The following is a 15,373-nucleotide window of genomic DNA, read 5'->3' as shown; positions in this document are numbered from 1 at the left end:
CCATAGAAACACAGTTTATCATTTTCATAAAAGTAGAAAGCGGTGCTGCTTTTGACATGAAAAGAGACAGTTGAGGAATTGGTGGTTCATATGGGAAGGAAGCAGTGTGGTGTAGTTAAAAGAGCATGAGCTTGTTACACATCTCAGATCTCAGCCACTCATTACTTGTGTGAGCTGGACAAATTTATCTCTCTCAGCCTTGTTTTTTCATCTAGTAAAAGGAAATAATACCCTTTGCCTTTCAGTGCTGTAGCAGAATTAGAGATCATTGTATATAGAGGACCTAGCACAGAGCAGGTGCTAAATAAGTGATAGCAGCTAAAGTTATGTGAGGATGAGTCCTATGTATATATGTGTGAGTACCATGTAGTAGTTACTGTCATTGAGAACTAAATCGTAAGCGGCTGTATTTTTCAGCATCCAGGGAGAAATCACATATAGAGAATCCTTACCTTCAGGTTGCTAAAGTAGATTCTGACTTGCAAAGGTCTGTACAGGGCACAGGGAGGGCAGGAATAGAAACACCAAATCAAAGCATGAATCAAAATTAAGTACTTAAAACTGTACAGAACAAAGGTGAAACTAAGGAAATTTGGAGAGCAGTGCTGTGGGAGGGGAAGAGGAAAACAGTTGGTAGGTGATTTCAGGTTCTAGGCCAAAATGTTGTATTAAAAAAAAAAACAAAACTAATTTGGGGTTACAGTGTCCTACTCAAGAGACTTGCTTGTGGTGTCATAGACAGCTGTGCATAGGGTTTTCCCCAGTAGAATGCCAGACTTCCTCATTCTCCTCAGTGTTTTAGAATAAAGGGGGGTTGTTTATCTTGTGAGCAGTTTGCTCTTGGTGGACAAGCTCTGCTAGTAAAAACTGCCCTCCTGTGGCCAGCATGGTTATGTTTTATTTGGCTCTCGGAGGGATTAGGTGTGTCATATTCTGGACATTTTGAAGCAGTTGAGTGTGAGGATAGAGGTTGGCACAAGGAGGGAAAAGCAAGTCAGATGCATGGGATTGGAGGAAAGAAATTAAAATAGGCACATGTATGTATTATTTTCCTTTTTTTAAATTGAAGTATAGTTTGTATATAATATTATATGTTACCAGTGTACTGTATAGTGATTCACAATTTTTAAAGGTTAAATTCCATTTCTACTTATAAAATATTGACTGTATTCCCTGTGTGGTACAGTATACCCTTGTAGCTTATTTTATACCTAATAGTTTGTACCTCTTAATCCCCTACCCCTATATTGCCCCTCCTCCCTTTTCTGTTCCCCACTGGTAACCACTAGTTTGTTCTCTATATCTGTGAGTCTGCTTCTTTTCTGTTATATTCACTAGTTTGTTGTTTTTTTTTTTAGATTCCACATATAAGTGATATCACATGTATATATTATTTTCCTTTAAGATCTTTGCTTTCTTTGTTAATTTAGGAACATGAAAATAGATTATGTGTAATTTAGCTTATACAAGGGATTATTAAGTGTGATGTATTTAGGAAATGTAAAGACAGACATCTTAGAAAAAAGTTCAACTACTATAACAAATTCCCAAACCAGGAGCTTAAATGAGTTTACTTCTCTCACACATGAAAGTCTGGTAGGCGGCCCTGGTGTGTTGGTTCCACAATCATCAAGAATCTAGACTCCATCTAATTGCTCTGTCATTTTCAAAATTTGGTTTTCAGCTTGTGGGCTATGATAGCCACTTCATCTCATGCCACCATGTTCACATTTCTGGCCAGCAGGAAAAGGGAAGGGAAGAGGGTTTGGGGAGAGCAGAACCAAAAATTTGCACTCATCACTTCTGTTCACGTCCCTTTAGCCAGAAATGAGATGTCAGACCTAGGTGTGAAGGAGTTGGGAAATATAGTAGGTATTCTGTGTGGCCATGTCCCTAGCTGAAAATCGGGGGTTCTGTTACTATGAGAGAGAAGCAAAGAATACATATTGGGGTTCAGCTGGCAGTTTCTGCCATACCTTAAAAATAATTTTCTGGATTAAGAAGCCTTTTTTTTTTAATCAATGCAGAGAAAAGTTCTTGATTAGTAAGAAGAGTTTGTATATCTCCACATCTCTAGGGGGAATGAGTGTGCCCAGCTCTGTAGCTACAGTAACACTCCATGTTGCCTATATAATGAGGCTCATACAGTCAGAATGAAGAGATTTGGATAATCATCAGGGATTGTTTTAACCAAGCCAGGATAGCTGGGAGTTTTCTCTTCTCCATTCTAGATGAACTTATTTCTCCCCCCAACCCATTGGTTCTTTGATTTTTTTTTTTTTTTTTTTTTGCGGTACGCGGGCCTCTCACTGCCGTGGCCTCTCCCATTGCGGAGCACAGGCTCCGGACGCGCAGGCTCAGCAGCCATGGCTCACGGGCCCAGCCGCTCCATGGCATGTGGGATCCTCCCAGACCGGGGCACGAACCCACGTCCCCTGCATCGGCAGGCGGACTCCCAACCACTGCGCCACCAGGGAAGCCCTCTTTGATTGTTTTGTTTCTTCCTTTCTTTCCCTCCTTCCTTAAACGTACATAAAAGTGCAGAGACTATTTTAATGAATCCTACATGCCCATTATTCCATTTCAGCAGTTACCAGCATTTTGCTGAGCTTCTCCTCCTAGAATATTTTAAAGCAGATACGAGCTGTTATCTATATATTTTGATTTCTGTTTGATTAAGTGAACCTTAAGATCAAGGTCCTCTGCCCTGGCCAAATGCTGAAGATAGTGACAGGTGTTTATCCTTTGGCTTTCTGTCCTGAGTCTCTACATAGTCTCATAGATCACCAGTCTTCAGTTCATAGTAACAAGTGTTGTGCTGGCTGCAGCTGTCATTTACTGTGTACATCATGCTGGCTAGGCACTTTATAAACTTATTTTCATTTATGCCTCATGATCTTATGAGGTATTTTATAGATGAGATATCCAAAGCTAAAACTCAAAGAGGTTAAACAACTGTGCAGCTACTAACTGATGGAACAAAACTGGGAAAGCAGGTCTGACTGCTTATAAAAACCTATACTCTTTCCTCTGTGATACACTGGTTTATAACAATTGATTAGGGGACCATTTCCTTTACATCAGCCATATTGTCCAAGCACATGACAAGTCTATTTTACTATATTCACATTCTTTGAAAAGGAACCATGTATGATTTAGTGATTATTTAACTTAAAAATCCCATTCATCAGTTGTTATATGGTTTGACATTTTGTTCTACCTTAAGTAATGCTATTATTTTTTAATTTGGGAAGATTCTAAAATTTCAGTAAATACAGAGAATAATATAATCAATATCCACATATCCTCCACTGTGAATTAACATGTTCATATTTAATTCAACATTTTTTTCTCCAAATAAAATATGACTGATAAAGTTGTAGTCCACTTTGTTCTTCCCCAAAACAACAGTCATGAATTTGGATGTGTAGCTTGACAGTCCATACTTTTTATTACATACGTAATAGCCGTAAGTAACATGTAGTGTTGTGAATTTTGAAGATTTACATAAAAATTTATACTCATATTTTTCTGCAACTCCCCTTTCACTCAATATTTGTACTTGCAAAGTCTGTTGATGTTGGTATATATATAGTTCCAGTTCATTCATTGTAACTAATGAATGCTATTCCGTCAGTCTGTCTTATACCACATTTTATCCATTCCTCTATCTATAGACATTAAGCATATTTCATTTTGTAGACATTAAGATTACTTACAATTTTTTGTAATTACAAATAATGCTACCTTCGACTTTCTGTGTATGTTCCCTTGAGCACATGTCTAAGATTTCTCTGGGATATATCCCTACCAGTAGAGGGTGAATTTTCAATTTTAGTAGATATCCTAGTACTTCTCTGGAGTGGCTGTACAAATTTACCTTTCTACCAGCAGTGAACAAAAGTTCCTGTTTCCACATATCCTCTAGCCAATTCTTGGTATTATCAGGCTTTAAAATTTTCCCCTCCAATCTGATGGTTGAAAAGTACTTTCTTCTTTATCTTTTTTGCCTTTAGAAGACAGATCTTTTCCATTCTTAAAAAAGAATGTAAAAGTCTTTTTATCTAGTTTCTGGTGAGAAGTTCTTTTTATGAAATAAAGAATTAGGGAGTGTGAAACACTGCCCCAATTTTCCATTAATTAAGTTGTTTCTTCTAATTGAACATTGTACTATTGACCTTGTTTTAAAAGAACTCTGAAGTATTCTTTTACTTGAAAAAATTTATGGTATTTTTAGAACTAGGTACTTCTAACTTTCTTTGGGTGCTGGGATCTTTTTTTTTTTTAATTGAATTAAACGTTTTTCTAGCTTACACTTTTTCTTTTTTAATGAAATGTCTACCTTTAAGAAAAGGAAAGATTAGAAAGTATAAAAAAAGATAACTTCTTTTTTTTTTGGCAGTACGCGGGCCTCTCACTGTTGTGGCCTCCCCCGTTGCGGAGCACAGGCTCTGGATGCGCAGGCCCAGTGGCCATGGCTCACGGGCCCAGCTGCTCCACGGCATGTGGGATCTTCCCGGACCGGGGCACGAACCCGTGTCCCCTGCATCGGCAGGAGGACTCTCAACCAGTGCGCCACCAGGGAAGCCCGAAAAAGATAACTTTTTAAAAAAAATAAGTTGGAAGAGGTGTCACATGTTATACCATATAATAAATGACATGAATTGTTAGATGTTCTAGTGATGGAGAAATATTGCTTCAGATGGGGATAACACAGAAGGGGTTACTGAAGAGGTGATATTTAAAAGTATGTAGTGGAGTTTATAGTTCATATATGAGAATGTTTATTGCAGTTTTTTCATAATGTGAAATTTAAAATTATCTAAATAGTCGCACAGTAGTGAAATACTTAGATTATGGTATATCTATTCTAATACATTATTTTTTGGTCATCTCAAAATGTTTTTGAAAAATAACAGTGGAAATGGTTGTAACATGATGTTAAATTTAAAAATTATAAAACTATATGTATCCTAATCTTGGTTTCAAAATGTACATTTAAAAGAATCAGAAGTAAATACTACATTAAAAATATTAAGAGGGCTTCCCTGGTGGCACAGTGGTTGAGAGTCTGCCTGTCGATGCAGGGGACACGGGTTCGTGCCCCGGTCCGGGAAGATCCCACATGCCGCGGAGCGGCTGGGCCCGTGAGCCATGGCCGCTTCGCCTGCGCGTCTGGAGCCTGTGCTCTGCAACGGGACAGGCCACAACAGTGAGAGGCCTGTGTACCGCAAAAAAAAAAAAAAAAAAAAATTAAGAGATTATTTCTGATGAGTAGAGTTTTTTTCTTTATATCTCTGTATTTCCTGTGTTTTTTTTTTAAAAAAAACACACATATTACTTTTTATAATTAAAATAGGTTATAGATAGTAGCTGGGGTTAAGACAAAAGCTGTAACATTTTATTGTAATAAAATCCAGACTGAGAAATACTGCTGTTCACATCATAGGTAGAATTCCTAGATGATTGAATTAGACTCCGTGTGTTGTTATCTAGGAGTTTGCTTTTGTTGTTTGCTGGAACAGAGTGTCTGTGCTGCTTTAAGACCCCTCACGGGACTATGAGAAGAAGCACTGCTGGGTTCTCCTCTGTTTTGAACAGGTTGTTGGGGTTCCAGTTGGGTCTACCCTACCTTCGGCAGTGAAGCAGGCAGTGGCAATCAGTGGTGGCCAGATCCTCGTAGCCAAGGCCAGCTCGTCTGTCGCCAAAGCAGTTGGTCCAAAGCAAGTTGTGACCCAAGGAGTTGCCAAGGCAATTGTGAGTGGAGGTGGAGGAACCATTGTCGCTCAGCCGATGCAAGCCTTAACCAAGGCTCAGGTCACTGCTGCTGGCCCTCAGAAGAGTGGATCCCAGGGTTCAGGTAACTGATACTAATCGGGGGCCCTTTCAGCAGCAGCCCCTTCCAAAACGCTCTGTGCTAGTGATTTTATTTGCTATTTGGTTCTCTCTAGAAAAACCTAGGATGTTGATGTTTTAAGGAGTATATAAAAACATGTTAATCTTTTTCATGTAACATTTTACATAGAGGCCTGTAAGGCTTTTGCTCTAAGTTGTGTGTGTGCATGTGTGGGTATGAGCAAGAATAGTAAAAATAGAAGGTGTTTCTTGATACTGCTCTCAAGTCTGAAGAATAATTCTCATTTGTCCTTATTTCCACGTTGCGTTCTATTTCAGACTTACAGTCTTGGTATGGTCATTTGCCAGCAGCATTTTGAGATACTTGACTAAGGCATTCTCTACTAAACAAAAGTTTAAATACTTTGAATGTGTTTTAGTCCTTAGTGTTTGTTTCTGTGAGTGCATGAAGAAATATACCTCAGGTATTTGATATTTACTAATTTTTAAAGGTCTTGATGAGGCTAAAGAATGGTAGCAGTGAGTTGGGAGGGTAGTGGAGGTCCAAAATAAAGATTTCAGAGGTGAAGAATTGCTGCTGATGACAAAGTTCTTTTGTGGCATTAAAAATGAGTGTTTGAGATGGGCCAGAAGAAGTGACCTTTGGAGTTTGGAAGATACAGCACTGAGAAGGCAGAGAATTAAATAAGTCATCTATAGTGTTGTCACTGAGAATGAGCCTTTAGCACAGAGCACAATACTTTGAGTCTGGAGTCCGCCTTCAGCTAATGAGGGGAAGTGACTTGGGAGTTCAGTAAATGAGAGCAGAAAAGAGAGGGAGATGGAATAGCTAAGTAGGAGCCTCAAAAGAGGCAGGGCTTTTTTTTCTCCCCCTCTGGCATGAGCCGTGATAATGGTCTGAAAGTCTAACTGGAGAGCAAAAATGTTCCTTTCCTGGTCCTAGCCCTCTGATATTGAGGTAAGACAGAAAACAGCCCGTAGCTAGGGGATTTCTGGGGAAGTCTTATCTTCAGAGGACTGATGAGTTTAATTACCACAAAAAGAGATAATGTTCAAGGAGGTTGATGTTCTAGAGGGTATAGTGATCACAGCAGGAATTCCTGGAGTGGGGTGCCTGGTGAAAGAGTCAGGGAAGGAAGAAAGCATGAGGAGATGGTTCAGATCAGGGACCGTGAGCCGTGTGGAGATGGGACTCCGGGTGCGGGTGGCAGAGAGGTCTGCAGTCCTGGCGTGGCTGCGATGCACAGTGGTGTAAGATGAGATTAGTTCTGGTCATAATGAAGAGGGATGGCCCTCAGTTTAATATCAGTCCCTGATATTGGGTGCAGCTTCCAGGGTTCCTGCCTCCCAAAGCTTTGCACAGTGAAGTGGTCCTGAGAGGGACTACTCTAGCAGGTGGCAGGAGGCTGAGAGTCCTTTCCCTGTGGGACTCACATGGTCCTGTAGGCTTCAGTTCCTGGAGATTCAAATACAAAGTAACCGCAGAAAGTTTTCATGTTTAGAGGTATCACAGCCATGTGCATCGAGAAGTAAATTCTAAGGGGTTAGTGGAAGCTGTTTGACATAGGTGAGACTTTTAAAAGATGAATTATAGTTTCATAGTGTATGTGCCAGTTGTTGACTGTAGCATTTTTTAGTTCTTAGAAAGTGAGGGAGACTAGAAGTCTTGTTTCAAATCAGTAGATTCATCGTTACTAGAAATTGACTGTAAAGGGGCTTTAAACAAATGAGAAGCAAATGTGTGTTCATCCATAGAGAGGGTGGTTATTTTACTGACTGTCTAAACAACAGTACTTCTGAGAGTTAAGAGTCACTATTAATTATAGTGGGACATAGGTATAAATTGTAACGGCTTTGGGCAAACCAGGACATATGGTCACTCTGTATACAGATATAAATTTCTTTATAGTTTGTAGAAGGCTCTTCTAGTATGTAAATATTTTAATTAGCAACATAATGAAAAATGTCAGCCTTTAAAGCACTGTGCATCTAGGAAGCAAACTGTAGAGTTTATTGTTTGTTCGTGTTTTTGAATAAGTATTTTATTACTCTGTGTATGTTTTAATTTTAGAGATAGCATTGCCCTCAGTTCCAATTTATCTTAATGTTTTTCCTCTTTCTTTTTTTCCCTCTATTCCCTTCACCATTTTAGTAATGGCGACATTGCAGCTGCCAGCCACTAATTTGGCCAACTTGGCAAATTTGCCTCCTGGCACTAAACTCTACCTTACAACGAACAGCAAGAACCCTTCAGGAAAAGGAAAACTGCTGCTGATCCCTCAAGGAGCCATCCTGCGGGCTACCAACAATTCTAGTTAGTCCATCATTAAATCATTTGGTTCTTGGGTCTCTGGGTACGTTCATCTCGTCCACCTGAGGGGCAGTTCTTACCTGTTTCAGGAAGCATTTTCATAGCTCTGTTTGCTCAAATGGATTTAAAACATGCACACATTTTAACTAGAAGTGGGTTTAAATAATCATAGTCTTAGGAGGTGACACTGTTGTCTTGGATTTATCTGCTCAGAGTCTGGGTTTGGGAACAAATTACAGTGAAGAGGTATGGCTACTGAGCCTGTGTTGGGAGAAAGCTGTATATGTGAGCTGGAAATAAAGAAGACTTCTTCCTGTCAGTGGTATCTGAAAACTGGTGGCACCTGAGAAGATTGCTGGAAGCCTGTTTTTATTTTGAAGGGGATGGGAATAGGATTGGAATCAAGTGTCTCTGCTTGCCATTATTTAGATGTGCGTCTTAAGTTTGCTAGGTTTGGAGATGGCAAGAGAAATACAGGCTCAGCCTTAGTGTGTAAGGTGTAAAGCCCCAAGGAAATTAGGTGGTTTATCTAGGCTTATATAAACTTTTGCTTTGACATATAGAGAAAAACAATTTGGGTAGTGTTGCAAAGGAAAGGGTAAGAGGAATTATTTCCATCTGAGTCAGAAGTATAGTTGGTACAGCAGTTAGGTTCATTTGAAATTAGTCACTTGCCAAAGTGCAGTGTTGTAATTGTAATCAAGCAAGAGCTCGTGTGCCCGTGGTACAGAAAACCATTTCTGACAGTGGGAGTTTGCAGCAAAGTTAGTGTTAATTGCAGGGCACCAAGCAAGGGAGTGGGAAACAAGTCTCAGATCCACTCCAACTTGGTCTTTGAGTTCAGGGTTTTTAAAGGGGAGGAACAGGGAAGCTGGGGTTAATCATCATCTTGTGATGTTTCTTAATCATAGTTCTGGGTGTCAGGATGTCTCTGGTTTACATTTCTCTGGCCAGGTGGTCCATGGCTTGGGGGTCTGTTAGCTCATCTTGCCCTAGGGAAACAATCTGAGTTTTTACCTTAGCGATGTTATCTACAACAGCACTTTTAGTACATTAATGATGTTGTTAACAGCGGCAGGTTTAGTCATCTGACTCTGGTTGATTAATGTTCAATTAGCACAGAATTGAGGTCAGAGGGGACAAGAAAGGGAATAAAGTTTTGGATAGAGAGATTAATCATAAACTCAGCAGGGGAATTTGGTTTTAGGGGGACTCAGTTTCAAAAGCTAGTCAGCCATTTTGTTTACTGACTGTAATGGATGATTTCCACTCTTACCCTGGTGTTTTTTCCTCATACCTAAGTAGTGGTGTATCAAAAATTTAGATATGTAAGAGAAAGACAATGTAAGTCTTCCAAAATTCATCCAGAGAGCTACTTAGAGTGTAGTTTACATATGTAATGTCACCAAAAGGGAAGTAAAAAGGGTACGAAGGCTTTAAAGTGGAATTTGAAAAGCAAAAAAGACCTGGAGTCGTTATAAATATGAAGAAAGTCTTGTTTTTTTCCGGAGCAGGGGGGGAGATGGAAAAGAGAGAGTATTGCAAAATTACACTAAATTCCAGCAGGTTCACTGAAATTGAATCAGATGCCAGAAAGTTTGGGAGCACTTCTCTGAACACATTTAAGTGTTGGTTAAAAACACTTGGTTAGAAAATGTATCTGACTCTCAATCTCTCACAACTAAGCTAAAACACTTGCAAAGATAAGTTCTTCATTGTAGTACAGTACTCAGAGCTGAACTAGTCGACCATCATTCAGTCAAACATAAATATATTTCAGTCTTCAGCGTTAGAAAGTTCGCACTCTTGTCACAAACTTGTATATTACAAAAAAAAAAGGAGGAAAGAAGGAAAGGGAAGGAGTGGAGCCCTAAGGGAAACATCTCTCTGGGCTCATCTGTTTTTTCTCTTAAGCCTTCTCTTAATACTTTGTCATTGGTTGTGTTTTCAGACCTCCAGTCTGGCTCAGCTGCCAGTAGCGGTGGTGGTGGCAGTGGCAGTGGCAGTGGAGGAGGAACAGGAGGAGCCCAGAGCCCTGCCGGCCCTGGAGGGATATCCCAGCACCTGACGTACACATCTTACATCCTCAAGCAAACCCCTCAGGTCTGCTCATTTGTGACTGGTATCTTTTAAATCATTTATTTAATGACTGCCTTTAATTATAGTGGATTTACCTTTACGGCTCTGGAATCAGGCGTCAATACTAACATTTTAGTCATGTTATAAATCTGTATTATTTTGGGTTTGCTTTGTTTTGAGAGAAAAGCGAGTGGACCTACGTAACTTATCTAAGATCTCTCCGCTAAGCCTAGTGGTAGGTTTTGGATTTAAACCCAGATCTTTCTGAAAGATTTTTGCTATGCTGTTGCCTCTCGTGGATTTGGAATAGTATTAATGTGCAGTTGAAAATTTTCTCCTAGACGTAACCAGAGAGATAGTATCAAGTTATGGTTTGGAGTTCCATTGGATTCAAGATTAGGAACAGGCTTCTGCCTCCTTTCTTTCCCCTTGTCGCTGGTCTTGGCTCCTCTCTAAGGAAGGGAATGGAATTTTGGTTCTAGATGTTCTTAGTGAGAGTAGATAGTTATCAGTCTGAAGGATTAAATCCAGCTATGAGGGGACTAGATTGTAAAACTTGAGCTTCCCACAGCCTGCTCTGTAACTCCAGTGCAAAGTTTGAGAAGTGGGGATAACTGTTAGTAGTGACACTGAGGGCAGAGCGATTCTTTTTCATCATTTTGATGAGTTGTAGAATTGAAGGGTAGCATTGTCGCTTATAACATGGGACCTTGTGATTTAAAGAATCAGAGCAAGGCATTTGAACTTAACAAATTACTGATCAGGTCTTTATTTGTTTGTAATTTAGGGCACGTTTTTAGTTGGCCAGCCATCACCCCAGACATCTGGAAAACAGCTGACTACGGGGTCAGTGGTGCAAGGAACACTGGGAGTCAGCACATCCTCTGCACAAGGACAGCAAACGTTAAAAGTCATCTCTGGACAAAAAACCACTTTGTTTACCCAGGTAAATATACACACACACACACACACACACACACACACAAATATTTACAGCTTGTCTCTTTCCACAAAGAAATTATCGTTACCTAAGAAAATAAGCAATAAAATAGTATAGAAAAATAAGAATAAAATCATAAGATTTGGGAAAATATAAGTAGAATGAGAAGATAAGACCAGAGAGTTGTTTAGATATGCAAACAGTAATGTCCTGTATATTTAATAAAATTTGCCAAAGCAAAATGAGAACAATGATAAGTTATAAAATTCACACTATTTGTGAGAGGAAAAAAAATAACCACACAATATTTTCTTAGAAGAAACAAAGATTTTCTAGACACTTCATTCTAAAATTTCTCTGGAGGGACTTCATATAGGAGATTCTGAATAGTGTTATAGGTGATTTCAGCCACGATATCCATATCGTAAGTAAATGCTATAGGGAGTTTGGTGTATGTTTCTACAGCGTCTTTAGCATAGCTGGAAGAACAATGACAGAGAATTTTAACTGGGCGAGGGATATCATAATCATCTATAGCTAAATCTCAAAAACTTACCAAATGAAACAAAGTGTAGAAGGATATAGACAGTGTGGATATCAACAAATAATGCACTTTTAATGACTGAATGAATCAGCAGTTCTCAAAGCATGAAATGATATTGGATTTTTGTCAAATGCTTTTACAGTGTCTATTGAGAGGATCCTATGGTTTTTCTTTTTTAGTTTGTTAATAAGGTGAATTACATTGATTGTTCAAATGTTAAACCAACCCTGCGTTCCTAGAATAAACCCTACTTGGTTGTGATACGTTATCCTCTTTTAATGTATTGTTGAATTGAATTTGAATTTTTGCAAGGGATATTGGTCAGTAGTTTTCATTGTAATTTCTGTCTGGTTTGTTTTTTTTTGTGTGTGTGTGTGTGGTACGCGAGCTTCTCACTGTTGTGGCCTCTCCCATTGCGGAGCGCAAGCTCAGCGGCCATGGCTCACGGGCCAAGCCGCTCCGCGGCATGTGGGATCTTCCCAGACCAGGGATCGAACCCGTGTCCCCTGCATCGGCAGGCGGATTCTCAACCACTGCGCCACCATGGAAGCCCCATAGATTAGCTTTTGCCTGTTCTTGAACTTCATATCAACAAAATTATATAGTATATAGTCTTTTATGTTAGCTTCTATTGTTGAACAGAATGTTTCTGAGATTTCCCCGTGTGTGTATTGATTATTCTTGATTTTTGTTATTTTTCTTTATTTTTGGCTGTGTTGGGTCTTTGTTGCTGTGCGCGGGCTTTCTCTAGTTGCAGCAGGCGGGGGCTACTCTTTTTTGCGGTGCACGGGCTTCTCATTGCAGTGGCTTCTCGTTGCAGAGCACAGGCTCTAGGTGTGCGGGTTTCAGTAGTTGTGGCATGTAGGCTTGGTAGTTGTGGCACACGGGCTTAGTTGCTCTGCGGCATGTGGGATCTTCCTGGACCAGGGCTCAAACCCGTGTCCCCTGCATTAGCAGGCAAATTCTTAACCACTGTTCCACTGGGGAAGTCCCCTTCATATAGTTTTAATTAGCAAGACTTTCTTGGGGATGCAGTATTTGGGGGGGGGTGTATGTAGGTAAGGATTAAATTGTGCCTATTAACCAGGGTAACTTATTACTCCAATCCATTTTATTTCTGCAGGCGGCCCCGGGGGCACAGGCATCTCTAATGAAAATATCTGATAGCACATTGAAGTCTGTGCCAGCCACCTCACAACTCTCAAAGCCTGGAACCACAATGCTGAGGGTAGCAGGAGGAGTTATTACAACTGCCAGTTCCCCAGCTGTAGCCCTCTCAGCAAATGGTCCTGCGCAACAGGTGAGAAGTAGCATGATAGTGGAAAACCATAATGAAGCATAAAAGCAGTAAAAATGTAAGATATTCATCAGGCACACTATTGGGCCATATTACTTCTTTAAAAATTCAAATATAATTCACATACCATAAAATTCACCATTTTATTTTTATTTATTTATTTTATTTATTTATTTTTGGCTGCATTGTGTCTTCGTTGCTGCTCTTGGGCTTTCTCTAGTTGCGGCGAGCGGGGGCTACTCTTCGTTGCGGTGCACGGGCTTCTCATTGCAGTGGCTTCTCTTGTTGCAGAGCACAGGCTCTAGGCAACTGGGCTTCAGTAATTGCAGCATGCGGGCCAGTAGTTGTGGCTCCATGGGCTCTAGAGCACAGGCTCAGTAGTTGTGGCGCACGGGCTTAGTTGCTCACGGCATGTGGGATCTTCCCGAACCAGGGCTTGAACCCATGTCCCCTGTATTGGCAGGCGGATTCTTAACCACTGCACCACCAGGGAAGCCCTGTAGTGAGTTTTTAATAAAGCTCATATTGTTCCACTTTTACATTCTGAGATTTTGTCCTCTTATGGGGGGGGTATTGAAATATCCTTTTATAAAGTGATATAATAAGTGGTGAATTTTTTTAATGTGGTAATCCTATGATACTTCCTTGCTTTAAAATTTAAAAAATTTCCTGGTCCGTGAAATCTGAAAGTGTAGGAACCACCAAACTAGAGAAGCAGTCTTTTTAAATGGCATGACATTGAATAGGTAGCTAATAGCTAATTTTTTTTTTTTTTTTTTTTGCGGTACGCGGCCCTCTCACTGTTGTGGCCTCTCCCGTTGCGGAGCACAGGCTCCGGACGCGCAGGCTTAGCGGCCATGGCTCACGGGCCCAGCCGCTCTGCGGCATGTAGGATCTTCCCAGACCGAGGCACGAACCCGTGTCCCCTGCATCGGCAGATGGACTCTCAACCACTGCGCCACCAGGGAAGCCCGCTAATAGCTAGTATTTATTGGGTATGCTACATGGCAGTCACTGTTCTAAGTTATAGTACTTTCTTCTTAATATCTATTATTTCTGGTCCTGTGGGTTAGCAGTCGGAAGGAACAGCTCCCAGTTCATCATCTACTATGACTTCTGTAATGAAAACTTCTGGGCAGCAACAAGTGTGTGTGAGCCCAGCCACCATGGGACCCTGCAAGGCTGCTACCTCCTCTGTCATCAGTGCTACGTCCCTGGTGTCCACACCAAACCCCATCTCTGGAAAGGCCACAGTATCAGGTCAGTTGTACCATAATATTATTTCTCGCTCCCTTCTTTGGGCTAGAGTATTTGTGGAAGGTCTTACATAATAACAGTTTTTAATAATAAATTGTTAAAAATCATTAATTCGGCAGCATTTTCCATATAGCTGCCTTTTAGATGAATTACTCTTATTTAAAATCCAGGTGTAAATTTTCAAGTCTGAAATGTTTTTATGGATTGAATAACAATTCTTAACTGATATAATAAAACATTAGCCATCTGGAACTCTTCTGGGTATTTGTCAGCAGTTTTGCATGGAGCTCATGGTAAAACATCATACATCTCTTTTTGCTTTCATAAACAAAGTATATAAAATTAAATTAGCATTGTTGACTCCAAGACATGATTTTTTTTTTAATAAATTAATTTATTTTTGGCTGTGTTGGGTCTTCGTTGCTGTGCACGGGCTTTCTCTAGTTGCGGCAAGTGGGGGCTACTCTTCGTTGTGGTGTGCAGGCTTCTCATTGCGGTGACTTCTCTTGTTGCGGAGCACGAGCTCTAGATGCGAGTGCTTCAGTAGTTGTGGCACGCAGGCTCAGTAGTTGTGGTGCACGGGCTTAGTTGCTCCGTGGCATGTGGGATCTTCCTGGACCAGGGCTCGAACCCGTGTCCCCTGCATTGGCAGGCGGATTCTCAACCACTGTGCCACCAGGGAAGCCCCAAGATATGATTTTTAACAGTAGTTATTATATTGGGTAGTGTTAGAATGACATGCTTGAGCTTTGGTAAGATGTATCGTTTCTCTGTGCCCACCCTGAATGGCCCCGGAAGAGTGTGCCTTTTACTTCTTTGGGTAACATAGAGCACAAATCCTAGAGCCAGATTGCCTAATACCTACCTCATAAAGTTGAGACGATTAAATGAGTTAATATAAAAATGCTTAGGATACCGTCTGACATGTAGTTGCCATTATATAAATAATTGCTGCTGTTATCATTTTTAGTGTCATCATTGTTGTTAGTCCACATTCCCTTATCTGCAATTCTGAAATCCAAAAAGCTGTGAAAACCAAAGGTTTGTTTATTGTTGTTTTTCCCCATAATGAATTTTAGGGCGAAATCT

General features: G+C 40.4%; 1 protein-coding gene across 1 annotated transcript in view; it reads left to right on the top strand.

Moving 5' to 3' along the window:
- YEATS2 (YEATS domain containing 2) overlaps nucleotides 1-15,373 on the top strand; it is a 109,248-nt gene that overhangs the window by 74,079 nt on the left and 19,796 nt on the right. The window contains exons 17-22 of the mRNA XM_082840147.1: nucleotides 5,602-5,860; nucleotides 8,009-8,170; nucleotides 10,119-10,270; nucleotides 11,034-11,192; nucleotides 12,854-13,030; nucleotides 14,101-14,287. Of these exons, the coding sequence (XP_082696273.1) occupies nucleotides 5,602-5,860; nucleotides 8,009-8,170; nucleotides 10,119-10,270; nucleotides 11,034-11,192; nucleotides 12,854-13,030; nucleotides 14,101-14,287 (1,096 nt within the window). The remainder of the gene's footprint in view (nucleotides 1-5,601; nucleotides 5,861-8,008; nucleotides 8,171-10,118; nucleotides 10,271-11,033; nucleotides 11,193-12,853; nucleotides 13,031-14,100; nucleotides 14,288-15,373) is intronic.

This window comes from Leucopleurus acutus, assembly GCF_964270905.1.
Source record: "Leucopleurus acutus genome assembly, chromosome: 5".
In the NCBI taxonomy this organism is placed as follows: Eukaryota; Metazoa; Chordata; class Mammalia; order Artiodactyla; family Delphinidae; genus Leucopleurus; species Leucopleurus acutus.
The sequence above is the reverse complement of the archived record's forward strand: the minus strand, read 5'-3'. Positions and strand labels throughout refer to the sequence as shown.